Here is a 16,324-nt window from a genome sequence, read left to right as displayed (position 1 = left end):
AGTTGGCAACATATAGAGACAGTCAATCAATCAATCGTATTTATTGAGCGCTTACTGTGTGCAGAGCACTGGACTAAGCACGTGGGAAGTACAAGTTGGCAACATATAGGGACAGTCAATCAATCAATCAATCGTGTTTATCGAGCACTTACTGTGGGCAGAGCACTGGGCTAAGCGTGTGGGAAGTACAAGTTGGCAACATATAGAGACAGTCAATCAATCAATCGTTTTTATTGAGCGCTTACTGTGGGCAGAGCACTGGGCTAAGCGCGTGGGAAGTACAAGTTGGCAACATATAGAGACAGTCAATCAATCAATCAATCAATCGTATTTATGGAGCGCTTACTGTGGGCAGAGCACTGGGCTAAGTGCGTGGGAAGTACAAGTTGGCAACATATAGAGACAGTCAATCAATCAATCAATCAATCAATCGTATTTATTGAGCGCTTACTGTGTGCAGAGCACTGGACTAAGCGATTGGGAAGTACAAGTTGGCAACATATAGAGACAGTCAATCAATCAATCAATCAATCGTATTTATGGAGCGCTTACTGTGTGCAGAGCACTGGGCTGAGCGCGTGGGAAGTACAAGTTGGCAACATATAGGGACAGTCAATCAATCAATCAATCAATCGCATTTATGGAGCGCTTACTGTGTGCAGAGCACTGGACTAAGCGATTGGGAAGTACAAGTTGGCAACATATAGAGACAGTCAATCAATCAATCAATCAATCAATCGTATTTATGGAGCGCTTACTGTGTGCAGAGCACTGGACTAAGCGCGTGGGAAGTACAAGTTGGCAACATATAGAGACAGTCAATCAATCAATCAATCAATCAATCGTATTTATGGAGTGCTTACTGTGTGCAGAGCACTGGACTAAGCACGTGGGAAGTACAAGTTGGCAACATATAGAGACAGTCAATCAATCAATCAATCAATCAATCGTATTTATTGAGCGCTTACTGTGTGCAGAGCACTAGGCTAAGCGCGTGGGAAGTACAAGTTGGCAACATATAGGGACAGTCAATCAATCAATCAATCAATCAATCAATCGTATTTATTGAGCGCTTACTGTGTGCAGAGCACTGGACTAAGCTCTTGGGAAGTACAAGTTGGCAACATATAGAGACAGTCAATCAATCAATCGTATTTAGTGAGCGCTTACTGTGTGCAGAGCACTGGACTAAGCATGTGGGAAGTACAAGTTGGCAACATATAGAGACAGTCAATCAATCAATCAATCAATCACATTTATTGAGCGCTTACTGTGTGCAGAGCACTGGACTAAGCACGTGGGAAGTACAAGTTGGCAACAAATAGGGACAGTCAATCAATCAATCAATCAATCAATCGTATTTATTGAGTGCTTACTGTGTGCAGAGCACTTGACTAAGCACGTGGGAAGTACAAGTTGGCAACATATAGGGACAGTCAATCAATCAATCAATCAATCAATCGTATTTATTGAGCGCTTACTGTGTGCAGAGCACTGGACTAAGCGTGTGGGAAGTACAAGTTGGCAACATATAGAGACAGTCAATCAATCAATCAATCAAGCAATCATATTTATTGAGCGCTTACTGTGTGCAGAGCACTGGACTAAGCACGTGGGAAGTACAAGTTGGCAACAAATAGGGACAGTCAATCAATCAATCAATCAATCAATCGTATTTATTGAGTGCTTACTGTGTGCAGAGCACTGGACTAAGCGCGTGGGAAGTACAAGTTGGCAACATATAGGGACAGTCAATCAATCAATCAATCAATCAATCGTATTTATTGAGCGCTTACTGTGTGCAGAGCACTGGACTAAGCGTGTGGGAAGTACAAGTTGGCAACATATAGAGACAGTCAATCAATCAATCAATCAAGCAATCATATTTATTGAGCGCTTACTGTGTGCAGAGCACTGGACTAAGCACGTGGGAAGTACAGGTTGGCAACATATAGAGACAGTCAATCAATCAATCAATCAATCAATCGCATTTATTGAGCGCTTACTGTGTGCAGAGCACTGGACTAAGCGCGTGGGAAGTACAAGTTGGCAACATATAGAGACAGTCAATCAATCAATCAATCAATCAATCGTATTTATTGAGCACTTACTGTGTGCAGAGCACTGGGCTAAGCGATTGGGAAGTACAAGTTGGCAACATATAGAGACAGTCAATCAATCAATCAATCAATCAATCGTATTTATTGAGCGCTTACTGTGTGCAGAGCACTGGACTAAGCGCGTAGGAAGTACAAGTTGGCAACATATAGAGGCAGTCCCTACCCAACAGTGAGCTCACAGTCTAGAAGGGGGAAAATAATAATAATAATGGCATTTATAAAGCACTTACTACGTGCAAAGCACTGGGGAGGTTACAAGGGGCTCACAGTCTTCATCCCCATTTGACAGATGAGGCCCAGAGAATAATAATAATAATGATGGTATTTGTTAAGTGCTTACTATGTGCAAAGCACTGTTCTAAGCGCTGGAGGGATACAAGGTGATCAGGTTGTCCCACGTGGGGCTCACAGTCCAAATCCCCATTTTACAGATGAGGGAACTGAGGCCCAGAGAAGTGAAATGACTTGCCCAACATCACACAGCTGACAAGCGGTGGACCCGGGATCTGAACCCATGACCTCTCACTCCAAAGCCCGGGCTCTTTCCAGTGAGCCACGCTTCTTCCAATCAATCAATCGTCTTTATTGAGCGCTTACTATGTGCAGAGCACTGGACTAAGCGCTTGGGAAGTCCAAATTGGCAACATCTAGAGACGGTCCCTACCCAACAGCGGGCTCACAGTCTAAAAGGGGGAGACAGAGAACAAAACCAAACATACTAACAGAATAAAATAAATAGGATAGATATGTACAAGTAAAATAAATAAATAAATAGAGTAATAAATATGTACAAATATATATATATACAGGTGCTGTGGGGAAGGAAAGGAGGTAAGATGGGGGGGATGGAGAGGGAGACGAGGGGGAGAGGAAGGAAGGGGCTGAGTGTGGGAAGGCCTTCCACCCTCGCAGACCCCTCCACCCCCAGCCCCTGAGCACCGACGTCCCCCCCAAGATCGTCCAAGGGCTGAGTACCTTGCCGATGCGTTTGCCCTCCACGGCCAGAGCCTTCATCTTGGAGAAGTAGTGATAGTAGGTGGCCACGTAGGTGATGATAGACTTCTCATCCGGTTGGTCCACATTCACGTCTGAGAAGGAAAACCCCCTCGTGTGAGTCAATCGATCGAGTGCGTCCATTTCGGCTGCAGGATCTAGGCTCAGGCCTCGTCCCCATTTGACAGATGAGGTCACTGAGGCCCGGAGAAGTGAAGCGACCTGCCCAAAGTCACCCAGCTGACAATTGGCAGAGCAGGGATTTGAACCCATGGCCTCTGACTCCCAAGCCCTTGCTCTTTCTATTGAGCCAGAGTCAATCGATCTAGTGCATTTATTCCAGCTGTAGGATCTAGGCTGTAAGCTAGCGGCGGGCAGGGAATGTGTCCCTTTATTGCCGTATTGGACTCTCCCAAGTGTGTAGTACAGTGCTCTGCACACAGTAAGCGTTCAATATGTACAAATGAATGAACTTATTGCAATATTTTTTGAATGGTCTATGTTCAGTGCTTAAAATGTTCCAGGCACTGTAGTAAGTGCTGGGGTAGGTCCCTGTCCCTCATGGGGCTCACAGTCCAAGTAGGATGAAGTAGGATTTAATCCCCATGGAAATAATGATGGCATTCGTTAAGCGCTTACTATGTGCACAGCACTGTTCTAAGCGCTGGGGAGGATACCAGGGGATCAGATTGTCCCACGTGGGGCTCACAGGCTTCATCCCCGTTTGACAGATGAGGTCACTGAGGTCCGGAGAAGTAAAGTGACTTGCCCAAAGTCTCCCAGCTGACAATTGGCAGAGGCAGGATTTGAACCCATGACCTCTGACTCCCAAGCCCTTGCTCTTTCCATTGAGCCACACTACAGATGAGGAAACTGAAGCCCAGAGTCAATCGATCAAGTGCATTTATTCCGGCTGTAGGATCTAGGCTGTAAATTCGCAGAGGGCAGGGAATGTGTCTCTTTACTGCCGTATTGGACTCTCCCAAGTGTGTAGTACAGTGCTCTGCACACAGTAAGCGTTCAATATGTACAAATGAATGAACTTATTGCAATATTTTTTGAATGGTCTATGTTCAGTGCTTAAAATGTTCCAGGCACTGTAGTAAGTGCTGGGGTAGGTCCCTGTCCCTCATGGGGCTCACAGTCCAAGTAGGATGAAGTAGGATTTAATCCCCATGGAAATAATGATGGCATTCGTTAAGCTCTTACTATGTGCAAAGCACTGTTCTAAGCGCTGGGGAAGATACAAGGTGATCAGATTGTCCCACGTGGGGCTCACAGTCTTCATCCCCATTTTACAGATGAGGGAACTGAGGCCCAGAGAAGTGAAGTCCCCAGTGCATGGCTCAGTAGAAAGAGCCCGGGCTTTGGAGTCCGAGGTCATAGGTTCAAATCCCAACTCGACCAATTGTCAGCTGTGTGACTTTGGACAAGTCACTTCACTTCTCTTCTAGACTGTGAGCCCACTGTTGGGTAGGGACCGTCTCTATACGTTGCCAACTTGGACTTCCCAAGCGCTTAGTACAGTGCTCTGCACACAGTAAGCGCTCAATAAATACGATTGATTGATTGATTGATTGAAGTGACTTGTTCAAAGTCACCCAGCTGACAATTGGCGGAGCCGGGGTTTGAACCCATGATCTCTGACTCCAAAGCCCGGGCGCTTTCCACTGAGCCACGCTGCTTCTCTTCGCGAGACTCTCTTTATCCCTCTATACGCCCTTCGCTAGACGCTCTTTGTCAATCAATCGTATTTATTGAGCGCTTCCTGTGTGCAGAGCACTGTACTAAGCGCCTGGGAAGTACAAGCTGGCAACATATAGAGGCAGTCCCTACCCAACAGTGGGCTCACAGTCTGGAAATCCCTCTGCCCAGCGCACCTTCGGGATCCAGCAGTTTGGTGAGGCCCAGCTCCTTCTCCGCCAGATTGAAGGCATTTTGTAGATTGTAGTGGGCGTTACACTTCTTCAAGGACTCGAACTCCAACAGGTCCGGTCTGGGAGAAAGAGAAGGGCCGAGAGCGGGTTAGGGGGCTGGAAGACACGATTCCCGACCCCTAAATCTCAAGCCCCAACCCGGCCTTCCCAGATAGATCACCCTTCCCCAAAACAAGGCAAACAAATGGAAATACGTGTTTGCATATGCGCTCTTTATACGAGAAGTGGGGCGGAAAATATCAATCGGTCCGGTAAGGATTTAGGCCAGGCGATGGGCTGAGAGGTCTGGGATGAGTCCTTAGAGGGAAAAGTTAGGGTTGTTAGAAGACCCAAGAGGGTTTAAAGGATGAGAGGGGTTATTTGGGGTAGGAGAATATTAAGGTTGTTGGAACGTTGTGTTGCATAAGCGCTTGGTGGCCATAATAATCATGGTATTTGTTAAGCACTTACTACGTGTCAAGCATAGTTCTAAGCGCTGAGGTAGCTACAAGAAAATCAGGTTGGATAATAATGATGGCATTTGTTAAGCACTTACTATGCACTTGGTGCATAGTAAGCATTTGGTGGCCATAATAATCATGGTATTTGTTAAGCACTTACTATGTGTCAAGCATAGTTCTAAGCGCTGAGGTAGCTACACGAAAATCAGGGTGGATAATAATGAGATGGCATTTGTTAAGCACTTACTATGTGTCAAGCATAGTTCTAAGCGCTGAGGTAGCTACATGAAAATCAGGGTGGATAATAATGATGGCATTTGTTAAGCGCTTACTATGTGCCAAGCACTGTTCTAAGCGCTGGGGAGGATACAAGGATACAAGGGAGGATCCGATCCCTGATCCCTGCCCCTAAATCTCAAGCCCTAACCTGGCCTTCCCAGATAGATCACCCTTCCCTGAGACAAACAGGGCGAACAAATGGAAATCGTGTTTGCGTATGCGCTCTTTATACGAGAAGTGGGGTGGAAAATATCAATAGGTCCGGTAAGGATTTAGGCCAGGTGATGGGCTGAGAGGTCTGGGATGAGTCCTTAGAGGGAAAAGTTAGGGTTGTTAGAAGACCCAAGAGGGTTTAAAGGATGAGAGGTCTTCGACGGGTTATTTGGGGTGGGAGAATATGATGGTTGTTGGAACGCTGTGTTGCATAAGTGCTTGGTGGCCATAATAATCATGGTATTTGTTAAGCGCTTACTATGTGTCAAGCATAGTTCTAAGTGCTGAGGTAGCTACAAGAAAATCAGGTTGGATAATAACGAGATGGCATTTGTTAAGCACTTACTATGTGTCAAGCATAGTTCTAAGCGCTGAGGTAGCTACAAGAAAATCAGGTTGGATAATAATGATGGCATTTGTTAAGCGCTTACTATGTGTCAAGCATAGTTCTAAGCGCTGAGGTAGCTACAAGAAAATCAGGTTGGATAATAATGATGGCATTTGTTAAGCACTTACTATGTGCCAAGCACTGTTCTAAGCACTGGGGAGGATACAAAGATACAAGGGAGGATCCGATCCCTGATCTCTGCCCCTAAATCTCAAGCCACAACCCAGCCTTCCCAGATAGATCACCCTTCCCCCAAACAAACTGGGCGAACAAATGGAAATACGCGTTTGCGTATGCGTTCTTTATACGAGAAGTGGGGCGGAAAATATCAATAGGTCCGGTAAGGATTTAGGCCAGGCGATGGGCTGAGAGGTCTGGGATGAGTCCTTAGAGGGAAAAGGTAGGGCTGTTAGAAGACCCAAGAGGGTTTAAAGGATGAGAGGTCTTCGACGGGTTATTTGGGGTGGGAGAATATTAAGGTTGTTGGAATGCTGTGTTGCATAAGCTCTTGGTGGCCATAATAATCATGGTATTTGTTAAGCACTTACTGTGTGTCAAACATAGTTCTAAGCACTGAGGTAGCTACAAGAAAATCAGGTTGGATAATAATGCTAATAATGATGGCATTTGTTAAGCGCTTACTATGTGCCAAGCACTGTTCTAAGCACTGGGGAGGATACAAGGTGACCAGGTTGTCCCACGGGGGGCTCACAGTCTTCATCTCCATTTTCCAGATGAGGGAACTGAGGCCCAGAGAAGTGAAGTGACTTGCCCAAAGTCACACAGCTGACATAGCTGTCCCACAAGGACATAGCTGTCCCACAAGAGAAACAGCGTGGCTCAATGGAAAGAGCCCGGGCTTGGGAGTCAGAAGTCATGGGTTCAATTCCCGGCTCCACCAATCGTCAGCTGGGTGTCTTTGGGCAAGTCACTTCACTTCTCTGGGCCTCAGTTCCCTCATCTGGAAAATGGGGATTAAGACTGTGAGCCCCCCGTGGGACAACCTGATCACCTTGTAACCTCTCCAACGCTTAGAACAGTGCTTTGCACATAGTAAGTGCTTAATAAATGCCATTGTTTTATTATTATTATTATTATTATTATTAATAATAATCCCCATTTTACAGAGGAGGTAACCGAGGCACAGAGAAGTTAAGTGACTTGCCCAAAGTCACACAGCTGACAATAATAATAATAATAATAATGATGATAGCATTTATTCAGCATTTACTATGTGCAAAGCACTGTTATAAGCGCTGGGGAGGTTACAAGGTGATCAGGTTGTCCCTCGATGGGCTCACAGTCTTCATCCCCATTTTCCAGATGAGGGAACTGAGGCCTAGAGAAGTGAAGTGACTTGCCCAAAGTCACACAGCTGACAAGTGGCAGAGACGGGAAAGAGCCCGGGCTTGGGAGTCAGAGGTCATGGGTTCTAATCCCGGCTCCGCCAATTGTCAGCTGGGTGACTTTGGGCAAGTCACTTCACTTCTCTGGGCCTCAATTCCTTCATCTGTAAAATGGGGATGAAGTGTGAGCCCACGGGGGACAACCTGATCACCTTGTAACCTCCCCAGCACTTAGAACAGTGCTTTGCACATAGTAAGCGCTTAACAAATGCCATTATTATTATTATTATTATTATTATTTCCACTGAGCCACACAGCTGTCCCACAAGAGGCTCACAGCTCAGTACAGTGCTCTGCACATGGTAAGCACTCAGTAAATGCCCTCGATTGACGCATCCCTAATGAATGCCCATTAATCAATCCATCGTATTTATTGAGCGCTTACCGTGTGCAGAGCACTGGACTAAGCGCTTGGGAAGTACAAGTTGGCAACATATTGGGATGCCGGCGAGAGTGACTTGGGCATTATTCCTCCACACATCCTCTAGTACCATTACCAGAGACAGAACACAGGGCTGGAGAGATCATCTCTCTCAGCTAGGTCGGCATTTTGGGGGCGCGTTGCCAACTCCTCGCCCGCCCGGCAATCCAAGCCCTTTCTGAAACGCTGCTTTCCCAAACCCTGACTTTCGAGTCTTCAATCCTTACCACCCCTCCCGACAATCCTTTCCTCTCCGCAGTGCTCTGCACACAGTAAGCGCTCAATAAATACGATTGATTGATTGATTGATTGATCTCCGGTCTCAGCTCCGCAACATTGCCAAGATCTGCCCTTTCCTCTCCATCCATACTGCTACCCTGCTCATTCAAGCTCTCATCCTATCCCATCTGGACTACTGCATCAGCCTTCCCTCTGATCTCCCATCCTCATGTCTCTCCCCACTTCAATCCATACTTCATGCTGCTGCCCAGATTATCTTTGTCCAGAAACGCTCTGGGCATATTACTCCCCTCCTCAAAAATCTCCAGTGGCTACCAATCAATCTGCGCATCAGGCAGAAACTCCTCACCCTGGGCTTCAAGGCTGTCCATCCCCTGGCCCCCTCCTCCCTCACCTCCCTTCTGTCCTTCTCCAGCCCAGCCCGCACCCTCCGCTCCTCCGCCGCTAACCTCCTCACCGTTGGGCCTCGTTCTCACCCGTCCTACCATCGACCCCCGGCCCACGTCCTCCCCCAGGCCTGGAATGCCCCCAATCCCTCTGCCCATCCGCCAAGCTCACTCTCTTCCTCCCTTCAAGGCCCTGCTGAGAGCTCACCTCCTCCAGGAGGCCTTCCCACACTCAGCCCCTTCCTTCCTCTCCCCCTCGTCCCCCTCTCCATCCCCCCATCTTACCTCCTTCCCTTCCCAACAGCACCTGTATATATGTATATATGTTTGTACATATTTATTACTCTATTTATTTATTCTACTTGTACATATCTATTCTATTTATTTTATTTTGTTAGCATGTTTGGTTTTGTTCTCTGTCTCCCCCTTTTAGACTGTGAGCCCACTGTTGGGTAGGGACTGTCTCTATATGTTGCCAATTTGTACTTCCCAAGCGCTTAGTCCAGTGCTCTGCACATAGTAAGCGCTCAATAAATACGATTGATGATGATGATGATGATCTACGTCCCCGGATCCCGGCCCCCCTCATCAACCGCCTGGCCTCCTCGTCACCTCGACGGTTCCGTCCGCTCTTCACCCCAACTCTCTTACCGGTGCTTGTGGACGATAGCGTTGAAGGCCAGCCCATCTCTCCAGCTGGTGGTGAAATTGTGCACGTTGACGTTGGGATACCTGCGGGGCAGAAAATCAGGTCAATAAAGCGAAGGATGCCTTCTCCCCACAAGAATTTCTTCATTCATTCATTCATTCATTCAATCAATCGTATTTATGGAGCGCTTACTTTGTGCACAGCCCTGGACTAAGCACTTGGAAAGTACAATATGGTAATAAAGAGAGACAATTCCAGCCCACAATGAGCTCAAAGTCTTCCTGGTTAGAGAAGCAGTGCGGCTCAGTGGAAAGAGCCCGGGCTTTGCAGTCAGAGTTCATGGGTTCGAAACCCGGCTCCGCCAATTGTCAGCTGGGTGACTTTGGGCAAGTCACTTGACTTCTCTGGGCCTCAGTTACCTCATCTGTAAAATGGGGATTGAGACTGTGAGCACCCCGTGGGACAACCTGATCACCTTGTAATCTCCCCAGCGCTTAGAAAAGTGCTTTGCACATAGTAAGCGCTTAATAAATGCCATTATTATTATTATTATTATTATTATGTCTTCTCCCCACAAGGATTTCTTCATTCATTCATTCAATCAATAGTATTTATGGAGCACTTACTTTGTGCAGAGCACTGGACTAAGCACTTGGAAAGTACAATATGGCAATAAAGAGAGACAATTCCAGCCCACAATGAGCTCAAAGTCTTTCTGGCTAGAGAAGCAGCACAGCTCAGTGGAAAGAGCCCAGGCTTTGGAGTCAGAGTTCATGGGTTCAAATCCCGGCTCTGCCAATTGTCAGCTGGGTGACTTTGGGCAAGTCACTTGACTTCTCTGGGCCTCAGTTACCTCATCTGGAAAACGGGGATGAAGACTGTAAGCCCCCCGTGGGACAACCTGATCACCCTGTAACCTCCCCAGCGCTTAGAACAGTGCTTTGCACATAGTAAGCGCTTAATAAATGCCATCATCATCATTATTATTATTATTATGCCTTCTCCCCACATGGATTTCTTCATTCATTCATTCAATCAATCGCATTTATGGAGCGCTTACTTTGTGCAGAGCACTGGACTAAGCACTTGGAAAGTACAATATGGCAATTAAGAGAGATGATTCCTGCCCACAACGAGCTCACAGTCTTCCTGACTAGATAAGCAGCGTGGCTCAGTGGAAGGAGCCCAGGCTTTGGAGTCAGAAGTTATGGGTTCAAATCCCGGCTCTGACGATTGTCAGCTGTGTGACTCTGGGCAAGTCACTTAACTTCTCTGGGCTTCAGTTCCCTCATCCGTCAAATGGGGAGAAAGACTGTGAGCCCCTCGTGGGACAACCTGATCACCTTGTAACCTCCCCAGTGCTTATAACAGTGGTTTACACATAGTAAGTGCTTAATAAATGCCATTATTATTATTATCTTATGTGCATTCATTCATTCATTCATTCAATCGTATTTATTGCGAGCTTACTGTGTGCAGAGCACTGTACTAAGCGCTTGGGAAGTACAAATTGGCAACATAGAGAGACGGTCCCTACCCAACAACGGGCTCACAGTCATTCGACTTGTACTTCCCAAGCGCTTAGTACAGTGCTCTGCACACAGTAAGCTCGCAATAAATACGATTGAATGAATGAATGAATAAATGCACTTAAGATGGCAAGCCAGGAAGACTGTGAGCTCATTGTGGGCAGGAATTAATTCTCTTTATTGCCATAGTGAACTTTCCAAGTGCTTAGTCCTGTGCTCTGCACAAAGTAAGCGCTCCATAAATACGATTGATAGATTTCATTCAATCATATTTATTGAGCGCTTACTGTGTGCAGAGCACTGTACTAAGTGCTTGGGAAGTGCAAATCAGAGTGCATAATAATAATAATAGTAATTATGGCTCTTGTTAAGCACTTACTATGTGCCAAGCACTGGGGTTGATACAAGTTAATCATGTTGGACACAGTCCCTGTCCCACATGAGGCTCATAGTCTTACTCCCCATTTTACAGATGACATAACTGAGGCCCGGAGAAGTGACATGACTTGCCTGAGGTCACACAGCAGACATGTGGCGGAGCCGGGGTTCTGCTGTGTGACCTTGGGCAAGTCACGGATCCTCTCCCCTGGGACTGCCCCCCATCCAGTCTTCCTATTCCCTGCTCAACGGTAGCTCCTACCCTAACCTTCTCTGCAGCCATGCTGCAGAGAAGCAGTGTGGCTCAGTGGAAAGAGCCTGGGCTTTGGAGTCAGAGGTCATGGGTTCAAATCCTGGCTCCACCATTTGTCAGCTGTGTGACTTTGGGCAAGTCACTTCACTTCTCTGTGCCTCAGTTCCCTCATATGTAAAATGGGGATTAAGACTGGGAGCCCCATGTGGGACAACCTGATTACCTTGTATCCCCCCAGCACTTAGACTTAGAACAGTGCTTTGCACATAGTAAGCACTTAACAAATACCATTATTATTATTATTATTATTATTATTATTATTATTATTATTACCCAGCTGTCTTCATCTGGCACCACAGCAGCAATGCATCCTTGGCCGATTTCTTCTCCTTGTTATCTTCTGTCTCCACACTGATATCTTGGATCTGAAACAGAAGCAGAGTCAATCACCTGGGCACCTGGAAATGGTGACAGGCAGCCACTGGAGATTCCTGGTCCTTACTTCCAGCCCAAGTGTGAGCCTGTTGTTGCGTAGGGATTGTCTCTATTTATTGCCGAATTGTACTTTCCAAGCGCTTAGTACAGTGCTCTGCACACAGTAAGCGCTCAGTAAATATTATTGAATGAATGAAGTGGGCTGACGAACAATATCAGCGTGGCTGAGAAGCAGCGTGGCTTAGTGGACGGATCCCGGCCTGTGAGTCCGAAGGATCCTCCACATGAATGATCCTTCCTTCATTCATTCATTCAGTCGTATTCATTGAGCGCTTACTGTGTGCAGAGCACCGTACTAAGCGCTTGGGATGTACAAGTTGGCAACATACAGAGACGGTCCCTACCCGACAGTGGGCTCACAGTCTAGAAGAATAAATATGTAGAATAAATATGGACAAAGAAAATCAATCAATAAATAGAGTAATAAATACGTACAAATATATATGAAAGCGAAGGAGTCTGGGAAGGTTGGAGGTACCTGGAAGCGAAGGATGATGGTCCAGACCAGCCCGAGGGTAAGGCGGTGGTTCCCATCCACGATGTCATGGGAGCCCATGTTTTCCAAATGCACTTTCTGCTCTTTCAGGAACTGCAGGGCCTTGTCCACGTTCTCCAGGCAATGGATCCGCATGCGGCCTTTCGTGGGCTTGGGCTGTGACGAGAGGGCGATAATGGCCAGAGGACAATCAATCAATCAATCAATCAATCGTATTTATTGAGCGCTTACTGTGTGCAGAGCACTGCACTAAGCGCTTGGGAAGTACAAGTTGGCAACACATAGAGACAGTCCCTACCCGACAGTGGGCTCACGGTCTAAATGGGGGAGACAGAGAACCAAACCAAACATACTAACAAAATAAAATAGAATAGATATGTACAAGTAAAATAAATAAATAAATAGAGTAATAAATATGTACAAACATATATACATATATACAGGTGCTGTGGGGAAGGGAAGGAGGTAAGATGGGGGGGATGGAGAGGGGGACGAGGGGGAGATAGAGGACAGAGACCGGGCTGATCGAAGGCCCCTGAGGAAGGGGAAGAGGCTGACCTCACCGGCCCCCCGACCCATCGCCCAGTCGCCCCTACCTCAGGGAGTACCGGACAACTGGGGACCCCGAGTCCTCTCCCCCTTCTCCCCCTCCCCATCCCCCCCCCCCGCCTTACCTCCTTCCCCTCCCCACAGCACCTGTATATATGTATATATGTTTGTATGGATTTACTACTCTATTTATTTATTAATTTTATTGGTACATATTTATTCTATTTATTTTCTTCTGTTAATATGTTTTGTTTTGTTGTCTGTCTCTCCCTTCTAGACTGTGAGCCCACTGTTGGGTAGGGACCGTCTCTAGATGTTGCCAACTTGGACTTCCCAAGCGCTTAGTCCAGTGCTCTGCACACAGTAAGCGCTCAATAAATATGATTGAATGAATGAACCTGTATATATGCATGTATGTTTGTATGGATTTACTACTCTATTTATTTATTAATTTTATTGGTACATATTTATTCTATTTATTTTATTTTGTTAATATGTTTTGTTTGGTTCCGTCTCCCCCTTCTAGACTGTGAGCCCGCAGTTGGGTAGGGACCGTCTCTAGATGTTGCCAACTTGGACTTCCCAAGCGCTTAGTCCAGTGGTCTGCACACAGTAAGCGCTCAATAAATACGATTGATTGAATGAATGAATGAACCTGTATACATGTATGTATGTTTGTATGGATTTATTACTCTATTTATTTATTAATTTTATTTGTGCATATTTAGTCTATTTATTTTATTTTGTGTTATATGTTTTGTTTTGTTGTCTGTCTCCCCCTTCTAGACTGCGAGCCCGCAGTTGGGTAGGGACCGTCTCTAGATGTTGTCAACTTGGACTTCCCAAGCACTTAGTACAGTGCTCTGCACACAGTAAGCGCTCAATAGATAAAACTGAATGCCTCCTCCTTCCTCTCCCCTTCCTCATCCCCCCCGTCTTACCTCCTTCTCCTCCCCACAGCACCTGTATATATGTATATATGTTTGTATGGATTTATTACTCTATTTATTTATTAATTTTATTTGTACATATTTAGTCTATTTATTTTATTTTGTTAACATGTTTTGTTTTGTTGTCTGTCTCCCCCTTCTAGACTGTGAGCCCGTTGTTGGGTAGGGACCGTCTCTAGATGTTGCCAACTTGGACTTCCCAAGCGCTTAGTCCAGTGCTCTGTACACAGTAAGCGCTCAATAAATACGATTGAATGAATGAATGAATGAATGAACCTGTATACATGTATGTATGTTTGTACGGATTTATTACTCTATTTATTTATTAATTTTATTTGTACATATTTAGTCTACTTTATTTTGTGAATATGTTTTGTTTTGTTTTGTTGTCTGTCTCCCCCTTCTAGACTGTGAGCCTGCTGTTGGGTAGGGACCGTCTTTAGATGTTGCCAACTTGGACTTCCCAAGCACTTAGTACAGTGCTCTGCACACAGTAAGTGCTCAATAGATAAAATTGAATGCCTCCCCCTTCCTCTCCCCTTCCTCATCTCCCCCGCCTTACCTCCTTCCCCTCCCCACAGCACCTGTATATATGTATATATGTTTGTATGGATTTACTACTCTATTTATTTATTTATTTTATTTGTACATATTCATTCTATTTATTTTATTTTGTTAGTATGTTTTGTTTTGTTGCCTGTCTCCCCCTTCTAGACTGTGAGCCTGCTGTTGGGTAGGGACGGTCTCTAGATGTTGCCAACTTGGACTTCCCAGGCGCTTAGTCCAGTGCTCTACACACAGTAAGTGCTCAATAAATATGATTGAATGAATGAATGAACTTGTATATATGTATGTATGTTTGTATGTATTTATTACTCTATTTTTTTTATTTGTTCATATTTATTCTATGTATTTTATTTCGTGAATGTTTTGTTTTGTTGTCTGTCTCCCCCTTCTAGACTGTGAGCCCGCTGTTGGGTAGGGACCGTCTCTAGATGCTGTCAACTTGGACTTCCCAAGCGCTTAGTCCAGTGCTCTGCACACAGTAAGCGCTCAATAAATGCGATTGAATGAATGAATGAAAGAATGAGTCCCCCCCAGGGAGCTGTCACGGGGCTGAGCCAGGTTTCAGGGGGCCCAAATTGGGGCTGATTAAGATTCCCAAGGGGATTAGCAGGCTAGGAATGGGAATCCGAGCTCTCAATGGGGCCACTGTTTCCAGCTCCACCTGGAGAAGCTGCCACTTTAATCTGTAATAATAATATTAATAACGATAATGATGATGATGGTATTAAGTCCTTCCTGTGTGTCAAGCACTGTTCTAAGCGCTGGGGTAGATGCAAGCTAATCAGGTTGGACACAGTCCCTGTCCCACATGGGGCTCACAGTCTTAATCCCCATTTGACAGATGAGGGAACTGAGGCCCAGAGAGGTGAAGCGACTTGCCCAAGGTCACACAGCAGACAAACGGTGGAGCCGGGATTGGAACCCAGGTCCTCCTGACTCCCAGCCTTGTGCTCTGTGAATTAGGCCACGCTGCTTCCTCTAGGCCACGGTGCTTCCCATAGAGGGTCTGATGATTCATTCATTCAATCGTATTTACTGAGCGCTTACTGTGTGCAGAGCACTATACTAAGCGCTTGGGAAGTACATGATGATGACATTAAGCGCTTACGATGTGCAAAGCACTGTTCTAAGCGCTGGGGGGATACAAGGTGATCAGGTTGTCCCGCGTGGGGCTCACAGTCATCATCCCCATTTTACAGATGAGGGAACTGAGGGTCCGAGAAGTTAAGTGACTTGCCCACGGTCACACAGCAGACATGTGGTGGAGCCGGGATTCGAACCCATGACCTCTAACTCCAAAGCCCGGGCTCTTTCCACTGAGCCACGTAAAGGGGCTCCCTCCCACCTTAGGAAAGAGGCACATCCCCACCACCCCCAGCCCAGTCCTCTGGCTTTTCTCTTCGCCCCCAACACTACTCAGTACAGCCCGGGCTCGGGAGTCAGAGGTTGTGGGTTCTAATCCTGCTTCCGCCACTTGTCTGCTGTGTGACTTTGGGCAAGTCACTTCACCTCTCTGTGCCTCAGTGCCCTCATCTGTGAAACGAGAACTTGGTGAGTCCCATGTGGGACAGGGATTCTGTCCAAACCGATCTGCTTGTATCCACCCCAGTGCTTAGTTCAGTACCTGGCTCGCAG

At 46.2% G+C, this 16,324-nt stretch overlaps 1 protein-coding gene across 3 annotated transcripts in view; it reads right to left on the bottom strand.

Moving 5' to 3' along the window:
• The window catches only part of SPTBN2 (spectrin beta, non-erythrocytic 2), a 174,730-nt gene that overhangs the window by 86,380 nt on the left and 72,026 nt on the right, over window positions 1–16,324 (bottom strand). For all 3 annotated transcript variants that reach the window (XM_038764161.1, XM_038764160.1, XM_038764162.1), the window contains 5 exons: window positions 12,606–12,779; window positions 11,966–12,057; window positions 9,475–9,555; window positions 4,994–5,109; window positions 3,096–3,208 (listed from right to left, as the gene is read on the bottom strand). In XM_038764161.1, the coding sequence (XP_038620089.1) occupies window positions 3,096–3,208; window positions 4,994–5,109; window positions 9,475–9,555; window positions 11,966–12,057; window positions 12,606–12,779 (576 nt within the window). The remainder of the gene's footprint in view (window positions 1–3,095; window positions 3,209–4,993; window positions 5,110–9,474; window positions 9,556–11,965; window positions 12,058–12,605; window positions 12,780–16,324) is intronic.

This window comes from Tachyglossus aculeatus, chromosome 22 (assembly GCF_015852505.1).
Source record: "Tachyglossus aculeatus isolate mTacAcu1 chromosome 22, mTacAcu1.pri, whole genome shotgun sequence".
Lineage (NCBI taxonomy): Eukaryota > Metazoa > Chordata > Mammalia > Monotremata > Tachyglossidae > Tachyglossus > Tachyglossus aculeatus.
This window is presented reverse-complemented; position numbering and strand designations above follow the sequence as displayed.